Here is a 15101-nt window from a genome sequence, read left to right on the forward strand (position 1 = left end):
AATTTAACAATTCCTAATTGGTGGAATTTTTGTTTTTAAAAGTTATTTATCAGAGTGCCTGGATAGCTCAGCTAGTTGAGCATCTGACTCTTGATTTCATCTTGGGTCATGATATCAGTGTCATGGGATCAATCCCCATGTCAGACTCCATGGTCATTGGGGAGTCAGCTTGGGATCTCCTCTCTCCCTCTTCCTCTGCCCCTCTCCAATGCTCTCTCTCTCTCTCTCAATCCTTTTTTTAAAGTCATTTATAATTAATATGTTGTAATAATCCTTTACATATATCTTTACCCATATATGTGAATATACTTCTTGGATAAACTGAAGATTTTGAATGAGAGTGATAATATTAGAAAGACAAACCTAATGTTAGGAAAACCAGGACAAAAGTATTTTTGCATGATATTCACAAACTCTTAAATTCATTTTGCTCTTTAAGAAGTGTGTTTTTCCTCTTAGGTTAGCTCTGCTTCTTCCCCACTGAAAGGGAGTTTTTATTCTAGTTCATCAGACTGTAGTACTTTGCATCTTTCTTTCTTCAACTTCTGAGTATATGTGGATATCTTGCATAAAGTAACATGACTTCTGTTTGTTACCCTGCTTAATTTTTCCCAATCTCTTATCCATCAGCCTCACTTTCCAGAAATATCTTAGAAATTCCAGTTAATTTTAGTTGTATTTCCTAGTTAAGCAAAGCTTTAATCTTTTTGGTTGTATTTTGGGACTTCGTAGATTAAAGGAACAATTAACTAGATATTGTCTCTCTTTTTATTCTTCTGACTTTTGTATCCTTGTTAGAAATTTCTAATCATTGTCAGCATTTAAATTCATATACTCTACTTACAGTTTAGTTGATCCATACATGTTAAATTTTGTAATATTCTTTTATATCTTAGGATAGCCTCTTTCTCACAGATGTCTCATTGCAAAGGAATATTTAATTCTTTTGGATAGATATTTACTGAAGAGCATGAAAATCAGTGCTCTACTCTTGTATAATTTTCTTTTTTTTTTTTTTTTTGAAGATTTTATTTATTTATTTGACAGACAGAGATCACAAGTAGGCAGAGAAACAGGCAGAGAGAGAGGAGGAAGCAGGCTCCCTGCTGAGCAGAGAGAGCCCGATGCGGGGCTCGATCCTAGGACCCTGGGACCATGACCTGAACCGAAGGCAGAGGCTTTAACCCACTGAGCCATCCAGGTGCCCCTTGTATAATTTTCTTATCAAATCTCTTGATGGATAAATAAGACAAGTAAATCTTTAAAAGATTTAGCAGAAATTTATAATTTATCATGATACACATTTGGAGACAGAACCAGGGCAATGAAAGGAAAGATAAAGAAAAAGGGGAATTAAATTGTTAAATATTTTGAAGATTTATTTATTCATTTTAGAGAGAGAAAGTTGGGGGGGTGCTGTAGAGGAGAGAGAGAATCTCGAGCAGACTTCCCACTGAGTGCTGGGGCTTCATCTCAGGATCATGACCTGAGCTGAAATCAAGAGTCGGATACTTAATCAACAGAGTCACCCAGCTACCCGAAATTGTTAAATATTTTAATACGATGTGAATGTTTTGTTTTGTTTTTACCATCAAGTTAGCAAAACTCTGATAGTGACTTGAGGGTTAGTTTAGTTCAAACCTATCTTTTTTTCAGGTAAAAAAACTAGTATTTAGGGTGTCTGTGATTGCTCCAGATCACAGACTACAGCACAGAGCACCTGATTGCCAGCCCATTTTTTTTTTTAAAGATTTTATTTATTTATTTGATAGAGAGAGACGGAGATCACAAGCAGGCAGAGAGGCAGCAGAGAGAGAAGGGGAAGCAGGCTTCCTGCAGGGCAGAGAGCTGATGCAGGGCTTGATCCCAGGACCCTGGGACCATGACCTGAGCAGAAGGCAGAGGATTAACCCACTGAGCCACCTAGGCACCTCATGCCAGCCTATTTTTGTTTGGGGATGCAATTGTTACTTTTTACAGTGGTTGTTAAAATATGCGAAGCTTCAAAGGACATTGATTCATTTTATATATTCATATTTTAAATCACAAGATACTATGCTTAAGACTCAAAATAACTATTTTTGAAAATGTAGGTAAATAAAAGTTTTGTAAATAGAATGACTTTCCTTCAAACATATTATATAATTTTGTTTATTATCTAATAAGGTGTTTCTGCCTTATCTCCTATTTCACAAAATCCCTTATCAGAAAAATGTTTGTATCTTCTTGGCTTTTGTTTTTGTTATGCTACTTAAAATCTTGAAATATTATTTGTCCGAGTGTTCACTTGCCTGGAAGTTATCTAAAGAAATGGTTTTATAAAAGTCATTGTCAGACCTTTTAGAGAATAGTGGACTTGTAAATCTAATGTTAGTGGCACTACTAAACCAAAAGCATCAGCAGAGTGACTACCTCATGATCTTTACTATTCTTGATTACTGTTTTTCACTTGAGTTTACCTTGCAAGGATAAATCAGGTTTCACCAAATCTACCCTTGTGCTTTGAATCCCCACAGAGAACTTTTGGTATTGCTGGCAAAGATAAGGACAGAACACCTTCTAGGAGAAATTATCTAAGTCTGTTATTATGTTTCCTGCAAATAACACAAAGGGCAGCTGATCATGTTTGTACTTCTTAGCCCACGTGTCTTGCTTTTCCTTACTAGCACCTGTTCAGGTTTACACCTAGCAGCTGTCAGTATTCATAACCTCTGTGATTACACAAAAGGGAAGTCTGCTGTGCCTGAATTTGAAATGTTATCATTAACAACTGATCATTGAATCTTTTTGGAATGAGTATAGAAAATCATTATGCAGAAAAGTTGTTTGTGACAGTTCCGATTTTTGTCTATTCTCAGAGTTGCTATTGGCAAATATCATCCTAGTAAAATATAGTAAATTCATGTTATCTAGTATGAGCAATGTTCTGATATATGTTAATGACCTATGATACATTACCAGTTTTAAACAATTAGGACAAAATTAAAATAATAGAGTTAGACTGACACAAATGATAGGTTGAATATAATGATAATGTTATCATTTATCACAATGTCAATAAATCTGCTTGAATCATCTTATTATAACAATTATATAGAGTTAATACTTACTGGAAAGTTTTAGTTAATTGCATTCTAAGTCATACAGTTTTTGATACTTTAGATCAGGGATTTCTCAACCTTAGCGCTCCTAACATTTTGGGCCAGGTAATTCCCTGTGTGGGGGATGTCCCCTGTATTGTCGGAGTTTAGCAGTATGCCTGGAATCTATCTCTGCAGTACTAAGATCAAAATAAGTTGAAAAGAATAATACATGAATAATGTGTATAAATAGAACTTCTAAGGAAAATGGCTGCATAACCACATTTTTTAAAAATATGTTAAGCCCTTTTCCACTTAAATGAACAAAAGGAACCAAAAATAAAACAAAATTCCACTTTATTGAAAACTAAAAAAGGCCCTTAACATCATACCATTAACTGTAGTTCTACTTTGTTATTTGCAGGTTTAAACTTTATTTTTTAAAGTGTTATAATAAAGAACCTGCTAATATTTTATTTCTACAGAATAGATTCTCAAAAGTAGATTGTAAGATCCAAGTATATTTATATTTTAATTTTAATGACCATTTCCAGGAAAAGATCTTCGATAAGCAATATATAGAGACTGCTCATTTTGTTTTCTGGGTTTTACCTGCTTTAGTCCTGAATGAAGTAATAACAACTGAAAGAAATATACCTAGGGTTCATAATTTATTATCTTAAAAAAAGTAATGACTATTATTTATTGAATACTTTTATGCCAAGTACTCAGCTAAAGTACTTAACCTATGTTATATCACCACACTATTTTTGCGGTAGAGTACAAAGGCAAATTTAAAAAACAAACAAAACAAAACAACTTTACATTATTTTTTAAAAATAAACACATTTAAATAGCACATTTTAGAATTTATTAAGACAATGAGGTTACCAGCTATACATTTTAAAAAATAGCCTTTTTCTGGAAAGTCTAACAAAGGTTGCAAAATTTTTGTATATAGGGAAATGAGGCTTATGGGTGGAAATTGTGGAAAAAATATTAGTATGGGCATTTCCATCAGACCAACCACACATCTTCAAGCTTCTTGATGACCATTTCATGACCCAAAACCTGCCTTTCAAGCGTTAGTTTTATGTAACTATCAGTAACAACTGCTCTTTTCCATGATGACTGCTGATACAGAGAAAGAAAATTTCCTTAAGAATACAAACTCATTATAGCAGTATCATCATCTGTAGAGGTGACTGACAGCAGTGCCAAAATATAAAGAGAAATTTTGAATTGTATATGATTGGAAAGCTTACTGAAATGGTTACTAATAATGCTGTATGTTAACCTGAGATAACCTTTACTATATCTATCGATCTTATGAGTAAAATCATCTAGATACCCTATGGATTAAACCAACTTTTATACATTAGTCCTGCCTTATTTTAACTGGTCAGTATTTTAAAATCAGACTATTTTTCTTAGAAAATATAAAAACGAAGACAGGGAAATCAGACAGGGAGATGAACCATGAGAGACTATGGACTCTGGGAATCAAACTGAGGGTTTTCAAGAGGAGGGTGTGGGGGATGGGTTAGCCCAGTGATGGGTGCTAAGGAGGGCCTGTATTGCATTGAGCACTGGGTATTACATTCAAACATTGAAGCATGGAACACTACATCAAAAACTGATGATGTACTGTATGGTGACATATAATTTTAAATTGTATAAGAAAATATATAATAATTATGTGAATTGCTTATAGAATTCCATACAGAAATCTTTTTCATGGTTAGATTTCATGGTGAAAGTTTACTTGTGGTTGATCATAAGTTCAGTTATAAATGAGCAGTATCTTTTGTTTTGTTTCTTCCTATAAATTGTGTACTTATTAATGCAATTGTGAACTTCATGACTTTCTTGCTTACTTGTAGGATCATTGTTTGCAGAGAGTACTAAAACAACTGTAACCTATTCTAGATTAAAAAATTTATTGGGATATAATTGATATATAACATTTGAAATTAGTTTCATGTGTACAACTTAATGATGGATATTTATTATATTGGAAAATGATCATCACAATAAGCCTACTTAACATTCATCACTACACAGTTACAAATTTTTTCTTGTGATGAGAACTTTTAAGATCTACTTTCTTAGCAACTTACAAATATACACTGTAGTATTACTAACAATAGTCAGCATGCTGTACATTATAACCCATGACTTATTTTAAAACTGGAAGTTAAAGCATTTTGATCCCCTTTTATTCATTTCTACTCTAGATTTTTAATATCAACATAAACTTAAAATAAGACCAATGTAAGATTGCACCTGAAATAGCTAAGCAAATAAATGAAGATATGTGTAAGTGCTCACTTATTATAAAGGGGTCATACTAAGGCCATTTTAACTGTAGTTCAAACCTGACAGTAACAACTCTAAAATGTATTCATCTTTTTGGTGGGCGAGGAGCGCTTGGTCTGATACAAGTTACCCAGTCAGATCGTTGGTCTGATACAAGTTACCCAGTCAGATTGTTGCATGCTTAAGACTTTCAAGACTTGGATGTAGAAGATCCATTCCAATGTGGTGTTATTTTCTTGATTTCTTAAGATAATATGGGTATTATGTTGTAAATGAATAGATGATGAGGTGATTTAGGAAGAATAAGAAGTTAATATGTTATATGCAAATCTATTAAAAGAAGTTTTGGTATACTTAACATTAAACTTTCTTCATAAATTGACATTTTAAATTGTACTTACATTTTTATTCCGTATTTTATCTTTCTGAAAAGCATGCTTTTTGAAATTATTTCATATTTTATAAAAGTATGCCTAAATGACTTACTTTGATAATAAGATAGGTTTAATTCTTTGAATAATTCCACTATCTAATACTGAGAATTAACATTCTTCTCCCTCTCATAGATATGGAGTCTGGCGAACGGTTACCATCCTCAACAGCCTCCACTACTACACCTTCATCTTCTCTACCTTCTGTGGCTTCATCAGTTTCAAAAGGCGGCCTTTCCACGGGAGCTGCTTCACTTAGCTCTACAATCAACCCATGTGGTGAATACCCTTTATTAACTCAGTTTTAGAATGCCATCCATTTACTAATTTGCATTCATAGTGTTTTGTTGAAATGAATAAAACAATTTCATTACCTCTGTTGACCTGTTGCAAAATAACGGTTAAACATCTAGCTTGTATTTTTCTCTATTTTACCATCACACTGAGATTGCACTTTTTATGCTTATTAGGAGCATTCTTTGAGAGTCTCATCATAATGTCTTAATCTGACCATTTCAATTAATAAATGAGTACACACAAAATGTTTTGAAACAATAGGCCCATGAGGGAGTAAAGAAATACAAAGGAGTTTTTGGTGATAAGATTAGGTACCAGTGCTATGGACCTTTTTTTCTAAATTTGCTTCTGATATTTGAAATATCCTTCACCAAACTCCAGCTTTACCCCACTTCACGGATGTGTTCTAAGGGAGATCATTTACTCGATGGAAAATATTTTAAAAATTAACAGCATGACAAGTTTCTCTTAAACATGAACAAAGTTTAAATTGCTAAAAAGACAATAATAAAGAGCTTTGCTTCAGAAATGAAAATAACACACATTTTGATTAATTATGTAGAAGGTATTTTTAAGCATTGCCCAAACACAGATTTGGTAGAATACATCCCTTTAAAAAAAAAAAAAATGTGTTAAGTATGATTAACTCATTCCTTTATCACTAAGAAGCTTTTTAACCTTAAACATTTTTTATCTTAAAGATTATTTCATATGTTTATGAGCAGAAGAACAAAATGATATCTTACTTTTTAAAAATTAGATTTATAATTTTGAATAAATAAAATGCATAAATATGGAATGTTTGCCAACTAAATCCCTTAGTAAACTGCTGAATATATATTTGTTCAATACTTTTTTTAATCAATGGAATGACAGGAAGGATGTCGTTTTGTCATCGATTTATCAGAGCAATTTTCTAAAACTTTTTTTTTTTTTTTAAGATTTTATTTATTTATCTGACAGACAGAGATCACAAGCAGGCAGAGAGGCAGGCAGAGAGAGGAAGAAGCAGGCTCCCTGCTGAGCAGAGAGCCTGATGCGATGTGGGGCCTGGGATCATGATCTGAGCTGAAGGCAGAGGCTTTAACCCACTGAGCCACCCGGGCGCCCCATCTATAACTTTTTTTAATGATTATGAAATAACTAAGATACATTAGTCTTTTGTTAAAAATAAATAAAATCCCTGTTCTCTTGCATCCTGTGCAGTCTTGGTTTTAAGTCCTTTTACAAGTTCATGCACACTCCCCTTATGTGTGAAATAATGAAAGCTTTTGATGATAATGCTGTGTTTAAAAATAGTGATGCAAGTTTTATCTTAAGTTAGTTTGTCTAAATGATTGCATGCAATTGTACCTTTGTAATTACTCTTCCCTACTTGTTAGAAGTCTTCTTTCCTTTGTTGTCAACTCATTTCAGTGTATCTTCCAGTCTGCTGTCTAGCTTTGTATTTACTTCTGAATTAGTCTTTATATAATGTTTCTAAAGATTTTTTTTTTAATGTTGAAGGTTTTAATAGCATTCTTGAGTACAGAACCATGAGCTTTCTGTACACTTTGCTGTTACCAGTTTCTCAGTTTTCTGAATTAGTAACATGCTGGGCACTATTTTTTGTTAGCAATAGTTGGGAGTTGCAAAAGGGGTGGAGTATCCTGAGTTGCTGAGTGGCATCAGAAATTTCCTGGTCTAGAAAGGAATTCACTTTTATCATTTATTTACCAACTTAAAAGGTTGTAGGCTTTTTTATGTTGAGTTGCTTATTTTGAATAGAAGCATATTTTATTTCTGTGTTTTCAGAAATCAGTTATTAACACATTATATTTTTCATATGTAGAGCATCAGTTTTTCACTTTTTAAGAAAATATTTTTTTCTTTGTTTGTTCTTAGCTTTCACAGTGTTGTTTTATTTTCAAGTAAAGCCTTATATTTCAGCTCATAAGTTGCTTGAAAGAATGCGCAGTTGTCCCACATAGCTCTATTTTTCATATTTTCCTGTCTTCTCTTATTTGATTCATTCTTTTTGGCCCGTTCATTGGGATAATTCTCTTCATTTTAAAACAAGATCATCAAGTGTTAATGGGCCTGGGCTTTTTGTCTTAATAAACAACTTAAATCTCAATTCGTTTGATGTATAAAGACACAAAACAATTTTCATCTTTAAAATGTCAGAACCTCAACAGTTCTTTAATGGCTCCTTTGAGGACAGTCTGTTGTTTGAAAGTTATTTTAATTGTCCTTTCTCTGTCATCTTCATTAATGATATGTCTATAGGAATTCTTCTGAGTTACAAAGGATGTAATTCAAACCTGCTTTAAAACTTTGAATGATCTAATTTTTTTGAGAATCTTTGTCAGGATTTGGGATTAAACCTACCTGCAAGTTAGTCTGTCACTATTATGGATGTTAGCAGAAGACATGAAACTCCTGGCTCTGAAATTTTATTACTTATTGTCACAACAGTTAACACGGATATCATGTTGGATTGGTTCCCCATGCCTCCTAAGTCCCACAGAGGCTACATGATGGCTCAAATGAACCTTTTAAATGCAGTGGGTTTGTGTCGCAGCTGAAGAATACTGACCTTGGGGAATCCATTGCTTTCATTTTAAAAAAATGAAAGCAAACCCATTCCTTGTCCTAAAGAAGATGTTGCTTTATCCTTCAGGGTTGCTTCTTGCAAATGCAATCCTGAGAAATGACCTGCTTAAAGAGTGGTCTAGGCTTTGCATTCTTAGCATACCCAGCAATAACATGCAGGGACCTGGAAAGGGAGGATTACATCTCACAACGCAACACACCTTTAATTTTATTATAGTTAGCTAGGATAGAAAACAATATCGCAATAGTGATTGATTAATCTAAGGCTATCTGCATATGGGTTTTGTTGGTCTTTTCAGAGAGTAATATTCCTTTCCCTTTAAGGTATGATTTTTTAAAAAATAACCTGCCTGTTTCTAAAAAATAATTTGGGACAGCTTTCAGTAAGTGTATTGGCTCAATAAGCAAAAAGTAAATAAAATATCAAAACATAGGCTCTAAAAACTGAAAAGGTGTTAGCTGAAGAAAGCCACTCTTAGCTAACAAAAAACTTAAAAAAAACTCAAAAAACTGAATTAGCTGCTAAAAATAGAAGGAAAACATAATGGCTTACATGATTCACATACTATTGTTAGTAAGCATATCAGTTCCTCAGAAAAAAAACAGACTTTTTTTTCTGGCCCTGCATGGTGTAGGAAATATGTCACCAGAAAATTTGTATAAAAAGCCAAAATGGTGCACAGTGTTCTACGTGGCACTTTCATAGATATTAAGACTGTTCCATGGGGCGCCTGGGTGGCTCAGTGGGTTAAGCCGCTGCCTTCGGCTCAGGTCATGATCTCAGGGTCCTGGGATCGAGTCCCACATCGGGCTCTCTGCTCAGCAGGGGGCCTGCTTCCCTTCCTCTCTCTCTGTAATCTCTTCCCTTCCTCTCTCCTACTGTGATCTCTCTCTGTCAAATAAATAAATAAAATCTTTAAAAAAAAAAATTATGTTCCCCATAATTGGCTCTGAGTGAAAGCCAAGAGAATAATCGTTCCACAATCAAATTTTATCAAATTTATTTGAGATTTGTGGTCATTGACCCAATGCAAAGATAGAACTTTAATACATTTCAGTGATAGTTTAATCTGTGTCATAGACCAGTGATTTTCAACCCATTTTTAAGGGTAGAACTTTCAAACAAAAGCTTATAAAAATACTGAATATATAAAACAAATAAGTCATTTAAAAATTCTCTGGCTAAAGCCTAAGTATGCCGAATTTACTTTGAAAAATTAAGGAGACTGATTTACATATGTATCTTAATAGCAGGCCACCTCCCTCTACAGAAATGTGCCAAATCGTAGTATATTGAGTAAATTGCAAGTTGACCAGTAAAGGCCTCAATTAAGGGTATATATCAGTTCTGACAATGCTTAACTATGAATAGGAAAACATGGCAATTAAACACACTAGCCCATAGAAAGGCAGTCCTGGAGTGGGTAATGCCATCACAGACCTGGGCTCCTAATTTTATATTCTGTATTCCAGAGCATGCGACTTTCATGCTTACATGTATATCCCATGGCTGTAAGAGAGCTGATCCAGCACTATTTTCCAGGAAAGAAGAAGGTGGGGTAGGAGTGGAGCAAAAATTGCATGCCAGGTTACTTTGAGCCTTATTAAAGAGCTTTCCCAGAAACCCCATCCAGAGATTTCCATTTATATCTCTTTCATCAGAATAGTAATCTCAGCTTCAAGGAAGGTCAGGGAAACTAGTTTTTAGCTGAGCGTACTACCGTCCTAAAGAAAATAGAGGTTATTAGTAAGGAAGGAGCAAATGGAGAGGCAGTATCTACAATGGCTAAGTGGAACCATAGGGACAGGAGGTCAGGCTGGGGAATAGGCTCATGTCAGATCATTTAGAACTTCATGTGTGATGCTTAGAATTTAGGCAGAATAATGTATTGATTAAAAGCAAAGATTTTGCAATTAAAATACCTTGAAATTGAATCTTGGCTTATCCACATATTAGCTATGTAAATTTGGACAAATTACTTACTCCTCTCTAAGCTGTAGTTACCTCATCTATAAAATAGATATAACACCAGCCATTTTGCAGCATTATAAGGATAAATGAAATAATGCCTGCCACATAGTAGGGGCTTAGTAAATTATAGCCATTATTTTTATTCATACTTCATCCAAGTGGAAGGGTTTTAATCATCACATGGCTTTGAAAATGAAAGCTTTAGCATCATGTTGAACATCAGTTTGCAACGAGAATGAGACCAGAGGCAAAGACTTTAAGGAATTACATATATTTATCTGGGTGAAAAATGATAATGGGCCCAAATTAAGAGTTACTGGTGATGGAGAAAGAAGGTTGCAGAGATATTTAGGGAGTAGATTCTTTTGGAATATAATGACTACTCAAATTTGGCAAGGCAATGTTTAGAGAGAGGGAGAAGCCCTAACATGACTTGAAGAACTGGGTCAGGAGTGATGTAATGAGAAATGTGGAGGAGGAATAAGTTTAAAGGATAAAAGGCTTAGGTATCTTTTTGCATGTTGCATTTAATGGAATGTATATCCATTTATATATCCACACAACTATTGGTGGATATTTGAATTGTTTTTGCCAATTACAATGTTATGACCATTAAATATGGATTCCAATGCATGTAAGCATACATTTCTGAAAATGTCTTCAACTTTACCAGTAGTACTAATTTATTTTCCCACCAGCTGTGTATTAGAATTCCTGATGCTTGTCACCCATGCTAACACTTCTCATTGACAGCCTTTTTGATTTTTGTCAGTGCTGAATACGAAATAGTGTCTCATTAAGGTAACTTTTTATGTTTTTAGCCTTTTGGATTTCTTCTTTTTTAAAGTGATATTTTAGGGCTTTGATGCATGTTTCTATTGGATTATGTATCTTTTTCTTATAAATTTATGAGTGTTTTAGATTTTGGATGCTGGTCCTTTTATCAATTATATTTGTGGGAGATATCTTTTCCCAGTCTTGGTGTGTCTTTTTTTATTCTAAATTGCTTTTTGATTAATAGAACTTCCAAAATTAATGTAGTCAGATTTATCATATTTTTATTTATGCTTATTCTTTTTGTCTTAAGAGCTCCTCTTTTCCCTTCAAGGTCATACATATGTATTTTTAAAGATTTCACTTCTCTCTCCTTCAGTATTAACTTTGAAATGTCTTTGGCTATCAGATATCAAGCCAGTTGTGAGAGACTGAATTGGCTTTTTGGTTTTGCAACTGTGACCATGTGGGGCTGTTAGTTGATACATCAGTCAGTTCAGTCCACGATAACACAAACCACTAAGGCTATTTAAGCAGAAAGAGGTTTCTGGGTACGTAAGAAATTATTGAAGAGCCAGCTCCCTCATTCCCACAAATGATTTCAAGGCATTACTGTTGAATTGGCCTGCTTAAGGAAACTACCCTTGGTTCAATCAGGACACCACTGTTCTAACTGAAGACTCCATGGGTCACACCAACTTCGCCTGAATCCAGTAATCAGGAACCACGGATATAACTGCCTTCAAGGTTGATCTGTGTTGCCTGCTAGATCTATACCAGCAGAAAGGATGCCTCATGCACTGCTAATCTACCAGCTTAACTCCATTTTTAATTCTTTCAAAACACATCTGATTGGCAGAATCTAAATAATGACCAGCATCCTGGCTGCAAGAGAGACTAGTAAATGTAGTTTTTAGCTGCCCAGCTTCTGCATCTCAGGAAGATACAGTGAAAGGAATTTAGAACAAATGTTAAATGAGCAAATTACATCTTCACTTGAGCTCATCTGGTGATGCCCCCTATAGTATCTCCCAACCTGTGAAGTATAATAAACTCCTGATACATACAGATGAGCTTTATTCCAGTTTCAGCAGTTTTTTTTCTTCAGAATATTTAAAAGCTCATGTATATGTTGTACAAATCGCTTTTGAGGGGTGCGGTGCCTGGGTGGCTCAGTCAGTTAAGCCTCTGACTTCCACTTAGGTCATGATCTCAGGGTCCTGAGATCAAGCCCCATGTCAGGCTCTGGGCTCAGTGAAGAGCCTGCTTCTCTTGCTTCTCTGCCCTTCCCCCTACTCATGCTTGCATTGTCTCTGTCTCTCTTTCTCTCAAATAAATAAATAATATTTTTAAAAAAGCAAAAGAAATCTCTTTTGAGATTTGTCAGAAATGATATAGTTGACCTCTCCCTCCTTCTTGAAAACCTGTTTTGGGGGGAATGCTTGTACTAATTGATATTATTTCTTTCTAAATTTCTGGTAGAATCCACCAGTGAAGTCATCTGGGTTTTCAAGGTTTTCTTGTAGTTGTTGTTTTGTTTGTTTTGGGGAGACATTAAAACACGAGTTCTACTTTTTAAATATCAATGCAGAACTATTCAGGTTATCTTTTTCTTCTTTAGTGAGCCTTGATTGTTGATGTCTTTCAAGGAGTTTGTCCATTTCATCTAAATCATTGAATTTATGGGCACATTGTTGGTCCAAATAGTGCCTTATCCTTTGAATGTCTTCTCTTTCATTATTCATATTAGTGTATTATTATTATTACTGATTATTCAATTAGTGCCCTTTTTCCTTTGTGACTAGAGGCTTATCAATATTATTAATTTTTTTGACAAACTAGCTTTTGGTTTCATTGGTTTTTCTCAGATTTCTGAGATTTATTGATTTCTGTCCTTTATTATCTCCTTCTGTATTTCTGTGAGTGTGATTTCCTGTTGTTGTTGCTTTTTTGGTTTTGTTTTGTCTTTTTTTTTTTTTTTGTAACTTCTTAAAGGGAAGGCTTAACTCGTGTATTTAAGACCTTTCTTTTTCTTATATATGCATTTAGGGCTATAAACTTCCCTGTTAAGTTCTGCAATAGCTGTATCCTACAAACTTTGATTAATTTTCATTATTATTCTAGTGAAAATATTTTGTTTTCCTTTATGAATTCTTTGACCGATGGGTTATTTAGAAGTCAATAATTCAACATTTCGATTTTTTAAATTGATGTCCATTTTAATGTCATTGTCAAAAATATACTGATGATGATCTATGCCCTGTTTTCTGACTTTCCACTGTTGCTTTTTTAGACTGGCACCCTGTGGGTCTGTGAAAATTGTCAGGTTAGCCAAGTACTTAAGCAAAGATGAGTCTCTTTCTCTCTGGTTTCCTTGCTTCTAAGATTACCCACTACTTTCCAGCTGCTCTCCCAGATTTGGACTCTGTACTCTGTATTCTGACACTTTAGGCTTTCTGCTCTCTAAGCTAATCATGGTGAAGGAATGTACTCACTTAAGAAATACATCAAGCTCAATTGACCTGACGTGTGTACTTCTGTCTTTCAAGAGTATATTTCTGTATATTCTCTGCTAACTATTTTGCTGTGCCCCTGGGGTCCTTCCCCATTCATGCACAGTATACTTAAAGCTAGGTATTTGGATAGTTTAAGCTCTGAATTTGAGCGTCAGTCTTTCTGTGGTTTGCTCATTGACAGAATTTCCCGTTTAAATTTCTTGATTTTGTTTTAAATCTAGTTTTTATTATCATTTTCTGTGGATGGCTCATGTGACCTCTGCACTACTACTACAATATTACTTAAAGTGTCCCCCCAAATAAATAACTATGTTCAGAGCAGCAATGACCACAGTCGCCAAACTGTGGAAAGAGCCAAGATGCCCTTCAAAAGATGAATGGATAAGAAGATATGGTCCATATATACAATGGAATATTATGCCTCCATCAGAAAGGATGAATACCCAGCTTTTGTATCAACATGGATGGGACTGGAGGAGATTATGCTGAGTGAAATAAGTCAAGCAGAGATAGTAAATTATATGGTTTCACTTACTTGTGGAGCATAAGGAATAACACAGAGGGCATTCAGAAATGGAGAGGAGAAGTGAGTTGGGGGAAATCGGAGGGGGAGATGAACCATGAAAGACTATGGACTCTGAGAAACAAACTGAGGGTTTTGGAGGGGAGCGGGTGGTGAGGGGAGTGGGTGAGCCAGGTCCTGGGTATTAAGGAGGGCAAGTATTGCATGGAACACTGTGAACCTTGTAAACAATGAACCTTGGAACACTGAAAAAAAATTTAAATTTTTAAATTTAAATTTAAAAAGTTTCTTTTAAAAAAAGAAAAAATTTTCACTTAAGACCCTAGGAATGGTATATGACTCAGTCTACTCAATCCAAATATCTTATTTCCCACAGAGTAGTAAGGAGTAAGGAATAATGGGCACATAATGTAAGTCAGACTAATCAAAGACAAAGAGATCCCGTTCTGGGATTCTTATTAGTGAGAAAGGATATGCTTTTGTCCCACAAATATAGGAGAAAGGGCCCATTTGAGGACATAGAGCCAAGAGAAGAAAGAGAAATTAGATACTGGTAAAGTTTCAATCAATCTTCCTTGTCTAAAAGGAGTTGTT

General features: G+C 34.5%; 1 protein-coding gene across 20 annotated transcripts in view; it reads left to right on the forward strand.

Moving 5' to 3' along the window:
- BAZ2B (bromodomain adjacent to zinc finger domain 2B) overlaps window positions 1-15101 on the forward strand; it is a 317972-nt gene that overhangs the window by 169229 nt on the left and 133642 nt on the right. For all 20 annotated transcript variants that reach the window (XM_059167217.1, XM_059167218.1, XM_059167219.1 and 17 more), the window contains one exon: window positions 5966-6109. In XM_059167217.1, coding sequence (XP_059023200.1) covers window positions 5968-6109 — 142 coding nt within the window. In that variant the 5' untranslated portion in view covers window positions 5966-5967. Of the gene's footprint in view, window positions 1-5965; window positions 6110-15101 lie in introns of those variants that run through there.

This window comes from Mustela lutreola, chromosome 3 (assembly GCF_030435805.1).
Source record: "Mustela lutreola isolate mMusLut2 chromosome 3, mMusLut2.pri, whole genome shotgun sequence".
NCBI lineage: Eukaryota > Metazoa > Chordata > Mammalia > Carnivora > Mustelidae > Mustela > Mustela lutreola.